At 39.0% G+C, this 6342-nt stretch overlaps 1 protein-coding gene across 1 annotated transcript in view; it reads right to left on the reverse strand.

Annotated features, from left to right (window-relative positions):
- SMC3 (structural maintenance of chromosomes 3) overlaps positions 1 to 5531 on the reverse strand; it is a gene marked incomplete at its 5' end in the record, with an annotated part of 23877 nt that extends 18346 nt beyond the window's left edge. Inside the window, 6 exons of the mRNA XM_010292195.1 lie at positions 1570 to 1648; positions 2240 to 2319; positions 2509 to 2580; positions 2951 to 3018; positions 3862 to 3900; positions 5456 to 5531. Of these exons, the coding sequence (XP_010290497.1) occupies positions 1570 to 1648; positions 2240 to 2319; positions 2509 to 2580; positions 2951 to 3018; positions 3862 to 3900; positions 5456 to 5531 (414 nt within the window). The remainder of the gene's footprint in view (positions 1 to 1569; positions 1649 to 2239; positions 2320 to 2508; positions 2581 to 2950; positions 3019 to 3861; positions 3901 to 5455) is intronic.
- Between the last annotated feature and the right edge of the window lie 811 nt (positions 5532 to 6342).

Raw genomic sequence — 6342 nt, forward strand, 5'->3', positions numbered from 1 at the left:
AGGGCTGTAGGGCTTCTACGGTATCTAAGAAAGGGGGTGGGTGGGTTGGGGGGGGGGTGTGTGTGTGTAAAATGGCATGCAGCATTTGCGGCCAGAGCAAGGAGTGAGAATATGTGAAAACAACTCCACAGACACCTAGGTCAATGAAGAAGGAGGGGCAGGAGGTGCTCCAAGCACTGGAGCAGATTCCCCTGCAGCCCATGATGAAGACTATGGTAAGGCAGGCTGTGCCCCTGTGGCCCACAAAGCTCCACAGTGGAGCAGATCTCCACCTGCAGCCTGAGGAGGAACCCACGCTGGGGCAGGGGGATGCTCGAACGAAGCCGGGACCTTGTGGGAAACCTGCACTGGAGCAGGCTCCTGGCAGGTCTGTGGACCCGTGGAGAGAGGAGCCCACACTGGAGCAGGTTTGGTGTCAGGGCCTGTGACCCTGGGGGGCACCCATGCTGGAGCAGTCTGTTCCTGAAGGACTGCACCCCATGGAAGGGACCCACACTGGAACAGTTCATAAAGAACTGCAGCCTGTGGGAAAGACTCCTACTGGAGAAGTTCATGGAGAACTGCCTCCCATGGGAGGGACCCCACAATGGAGCAAGGGAAGAATGTGAAGAGTCCTGCCCCTCAGGTGGAAGGAGTGGCAGAGACAATGTGTGATAAACTGTGTGATAAACCCCATTCCCTGTCCCCCCAGCACCACACGGGGAGTGAGAGAGAAATTGGGAGCAAAGAAGAAGGGAGGGATGGGGTGAAGGTGCTTTAAGATTGGTTTTATTTCTCATTATCCTACTCTGATTTTGATTGAGAAATGAGTTCAATTTATTGCCAAAACTGAGTCTGTTTTGCCCATGACAGTAATTGGTGAATGATCTCTCCCTGCCCTTATCTCAACCCACAAGCCTTTTGTAATATTTTGTCTTCCCTGTTCAGCTGAGGAGAGGGTGTGCTAGAGAGGCTTTGGTGGGCACCTGGCATCCAGCCAGGGTCAACCCACCACACAGTGTCTCCAAGGCATCCCACTCTGAGCCACTGCAAATAACCTGTCCTTTGTCTCCAGGTCTGAGTGTCCTTTGAAAGCTCTGGTAAGTGTGTTTGGGTTTTGAAGACCAACTAATACAGGTCATGCTGCAAGCCCCTTCCCTTGCTCTGCACTGACTTTTGATGCCTCCGTATGTTTCCATTCACCTTCCACTGACAGCATTTTTAGCCTCTTAATATTATCTATAATTACTGCCTCATCTTAAGGCCCACAAATCTATGAATTTACACTGAAATAGTCATATGAATTAAGTTTGCTTTGTATTTAAGTATACAGAAAAGCATGATTGCAAAGATTAGAAAAGTTTTTTTTCATGGTAAATATCAACATTAGAGATTTTTAAATGTTTTCTTAAAATCAACATACACTACTAAAACAGTAATAATTGCACAAGCAGCATCTACAACAACTGTTTCAAACTAAAATGGACTTAGGTTTTGGTTTACTTCTGCAATAATGAAGCTAAATTCGGCATCCAGGAAACACGATACTCTCAATAGTGATTTCTTCCACTTTGTGAAAAAGAATCTTACCTTTCCTTGTTTGACAATATAGTAGGGATTACTGCGAGAAAATCCAGCACTTTCAAGAAGATTCATTACATCATTTTTCCTGAAATGTTATTGTGAATCTATTAAAAACACTTACAGTAAAAGTGACAGCTGTAAAAATCCAGTAAAGTACTACAACTACACATCACATACTACAACCACTGTGTGCAATGCATGCTCTGTTTGAGGAAGTTTCTTTATTTGATAATAGATAATTCTAAAATGAAATGAGAGAATAAAAATGGAAAATACCTAAATACTATAGTGCTGGAAAGATATTAAGAAATAAGCACCTTGAAGCAAACAGGAGGCAAATACAGGTAAAGATATCACAAGGAAGGATATGAAACAACCTAAAGTCTGGTAACTCTTCTATTTAAAAAAGCCCTGAAAGAAATATTATATATGCAGTTAAACATCACGTTAATGAATAGATTAAACTGCAGATTCAAAGTCTGCTGTCTATCACACAAGGACTGATGTCCTTGCTGTCAAACTACCAGTACTCAGTACTACATGACTAAATTAGTATTGCTCATGGAACTCATGAGGAATAATTTATTTCAGGCTAGGGATGCAAGTGTTCAGTGCAACTAGAGAATTTTACAGAAATACTACTAGTCTCATTCAGCTAAGGAAAAGAAGTACCTACGTGACCATTTTCTTGTCTAAGAAATATTGGTCCTTCTTGGCTCCAATGACTCTGCGAAGTGAGACTTCTTCTTTATCAATCTTAAGAAAACAAAACCCAGTAAATTGAACTGCTTGCAATAAGTATGTATAACTAATCCAGAACGTTTATGGTACACCTCTGGTAAAACTGACTCAAAAGCAGTTACCATATTGAAGACTTCTATAATACTGAGATACTAGAGTCTGAAATTATTATCATCTATTCCTGAAGTAGTGTATTCAACTTACCGGTAATCTGTTGTCCGAATTGTCAAATATAATTTCCACAAACGCTGAAATAACACGAGGACCAGTACCTTCCTAAGGAAGGAGATATTTTGGTTAGATAATTCCCATCTCAGAAGGATTTTGAGCTCATTCATCTCCCCTTTTCCCTGACAATCCCAGTTCCCCCTTCCTTCTGAGGATTTGAGAGTCAAGAGCATCTATGTAAGATTCAGTACATATGTTTTTATTTCCGAAAATCTTGGATACACATTCACTGGTGTGCATTATCAGCATAATGTATTAATTTGTAATAAATTTCCTTTTGCCAAAGGAAAGTAAAAAATTGATGCTTCCAAAATAATTAGCTAAAAATATCCACAGCCCAGCAATTTACTATTTTTGTAGTAAAATTCAAAGGCATTAGCTCATTTTTTTAGTCTTGTTGTTATACACCTTCACTTACATGCAACAAAGCCAGTCTCTGCTCTGGGCGAAGATGACTAAACTCATCACTGAGAACAAACTGAATTGCTGTAATAAAATAGCAAAGAAAGAGAAGATTTATTCCTTCCTTTAGGGAGATATGCAGCAGTTTAACTCAAAACATACTGTTTCGCTGTTGTATAGTACAGTCATGCCATGGCTAGTATCTTACAATGCTTCTTCATTAAAGCCCTTAATCTGCTGGATCTATCTGATCTATCACTCAGCCAGCTGTACACTACAATTTCTCTGAAGAAATCTCATTGTCACCACCTTACTAGTTCACTTCATACGGATTAACAGTGCTGCACAAGTAGGGGTTCATGACATTTCCTCTACAAATACATAGCACAGGGGCTAGGTTAAAAATACTGCTACAATACTTAACACTTGGTAGCACATAAAGACTACCATCACAAAGATCACTAATAGCTTTGACTAGCATCTTTGCTCCTCCACTGATGCTCCCACCGCACAAAGTCCCCCTCATAACCATACGTTAAAAGGTTGTATAAGCTGTGCCATACTGCTATGGAATCACTTAGAATTTAGCCACTAAGAATGTCTAATGTAACTGCAAATATCACAATCACCTTTCAAGGTAGGTGACTTTTAGAATCAGTTTCCTCCTGTAAATACTTTTTTTTTTTTTTAAATGGCAAAAATTCTTAGAAGGCCCTTAGTAAGAGAAGCCAAATACTGGGGAAAAACCTGAAAGTAGGTATTGAACAAGCGTATTGAGATCTGCCTTTCATCACTGTCAAGTAATCACCGATCTACAACTCCTTGTTGAGGAGGAATATTTGGTAAACCAACTTCTGGCATAAACAGACAAAGAAACTTGGTATCATCAGCATCCCCATGCTATTATATTAAGAAATCCATGCTCACCATAAAAAAAGTTGCTTTTTCCAGATCCATTTCTTCCCACTGAAAATTAAAACAAAAAGTATGACCTCAAGTTGAGGTAAGTTAACACTGCAACGTACATTAAATTTTGCATATAAATATTCAAGAACAGAACCCAAATATAACACAGCCAAACAAAATCTCAAAGGAATGAGGCAAACTTAGTAGGTGGATCACTTAGTCATTGTATGACAACAAAAGAACAGTCCTTTCCCCACTCAAACACATTACAATGACTTACAAACTCCAACACTATTCCACAGTGAGAATAATCGTTAAACAAATCCTATTTATTGCCACCCTTTTTAATACTGATCTCCTGGTGGGATAAAAACAGTAGACTTAGATCAAATTATTCTGGCCCCACCATAAATTTTTTATATTTAACCAAAGGAAACCACTTGGCAGTACATTCAGGTTGACTGTATGAACTTCAGCCAGCGTATGAACTTCTTAATACTCCAGTTCCTAATTCAGCAATGTTCTGTTTTAAAAAGACTGGAAGAAGTAGTACTATTTCTATTTTGAAAAAATAAAGGTATAAGAACACTTCACTACACTAACAGAAAGAAACCACAGTGTTTATTCTGATGTTTCAGCAAGGCTCAGTGTCTTATCTTTAAGATCAGCACCTACTGTATTAATTTCAAAACCGCTTGCCTTCCAGCAGCAATAAGCATCCCAGGCTTTTTCTTCATCCTTTTCTGCCTACATGCCCTCCAGATTCACTACATCCCCAAACATACTTGGGATTGCTATGAGGTCTTTAAAAAGGCACAAAATAGTGAAGCCGGATGTTTTTTTCCTTTTAAAAACACTAATACCTGGATAAAGTTTTAGCTCATGCTGAAGTAATATTACCTAATAAGACATGCTATATGCACATTTTTTCCAGGCTCAGAGCAAACCCTGGCTACTAATTTTTTATGTCCAAAATTGACTGCTTTCTGTTGGGTCAGCAGTCTCAAAGTTGCTGCACAATCATTAAAATCAATGCAAACGATAAGGCAGGAGCAGGCATCCATGAGCAAAAATAGGAAGAGGCATGAGAATGGTCGACAACATGTTGTTAGATTATGTGTTACTTATGGAACTACACTTTCAAACTTTTAACATTTTGATAGTCCACATTCCAGAAATTTATTCCTCCAAAGCTAGAGGAAAGAGGATCTTCTTCTCTACAGTAGTTTAAAGTAGATAGTGCTAACTTATCAAAAATTATTACATTTGCACACAAAAAATCAAAACAAAACCCATACAAATTCTCTGCTGCTGTTCCTGCAAGGACAGCCTTTAAGAGAGATCTGGCTGATACAGAGATCTGCACATATGAAGGAGTTTACACTTCTCAATTTCTGAAGACTTGGACATACTATTGTCACAGTAAAATTGAATGCTAGCATTACTTTGCTCTAAGTGGCATATGCCTTATGGTATGTTACAGACAACCGTAAAGAACTTTCTGAAACAAAAAATATAGTCATCAAATGTAGGCAGAATGTTAAAAACTATAAAGCACTCTTAAGGTGAACATCATCTGAAATAACAGTGAAAAAAGACAAGTATCAGAACTCACCAATGACATTGTGTTTTGAGCTGAATGGGTCCACAATGGTTTGGTCCCTGTAGCTTCGAAAGCCCTGAATGATGACCTAATAAAAAGAGTTAGTTATTTTAACAAAGCTCTTTGTCCTTGGGCAGCTTTTGAACTATTTTACAGAATATTTACATCAATTACAACATACTTATCTCCCCCGCCCTTCCTACACAACACGTCAAACTTCCAGCCCAAGATCAGCAGCTTATATCATAAAACTTGGTCCCCACCTAAGCATCGCCCTAGGGACAGATTTTTCTCCCGACACCACAAGAGATGCTGGTACTCATCTAGGCCAAAGCACAGCAAATAACAGAGTTCCAAGAGTCTTTTTGTAACAAACTACACAAAAAGATGTATTTGCATCGACTATTAACATGCAGGAAAGAAAACTCCAATGTAACAAGCACTTACCCTAACAGGGTCAGATTTATATTTAATTTTTATAATGCAATCCAAATACAGCATAAGAATTCTATTTGCAATTCTCCAAGTAGAGCAACTGCAGACTGCAAAAACTGTACCAGACTGTACCTATTTTACATGCAATACAGTCTTATTTTGTTTCACTGTGCAACCTAAAAGTAAAAAAAAAAACCACACAAGCTAACTTTGTTCTAGCAATTCAGTTCCTAAATAGACAAATACAAACCTACGCAATTAACTTCAGGAGCCACACAGCAAACAGTCGTCTAGAAGCAGCATGTCAAATTTCAACTATTCAATTTCAGTACTGATTTGAGGTTTGCCAAGCCAAATAACATACAGGCTACGGAGTGACACTATCCCAATACTTCAGCCATTCTGCACAGCAGCAAAACATCCAACCTCCACATTCCAGCATTAAGCAACCTTTCCCAAACATT

Source organism: Phaethon lepturus, unplaced genomic scaffold (genome assembly GCF_000687285.1).
Source record: "Phaethon lepturus isolate BGI_N335 unplaced genomic scaffold, ASM68728v1 scaffold9738, whole genome shotgun sequence".
Lineage (NCBI taxonomy): Eukaryota > Metazoa > Chordata > Aves > Phaethontiformes > Phaethontidae > Phaethon > Phaethon lepturus.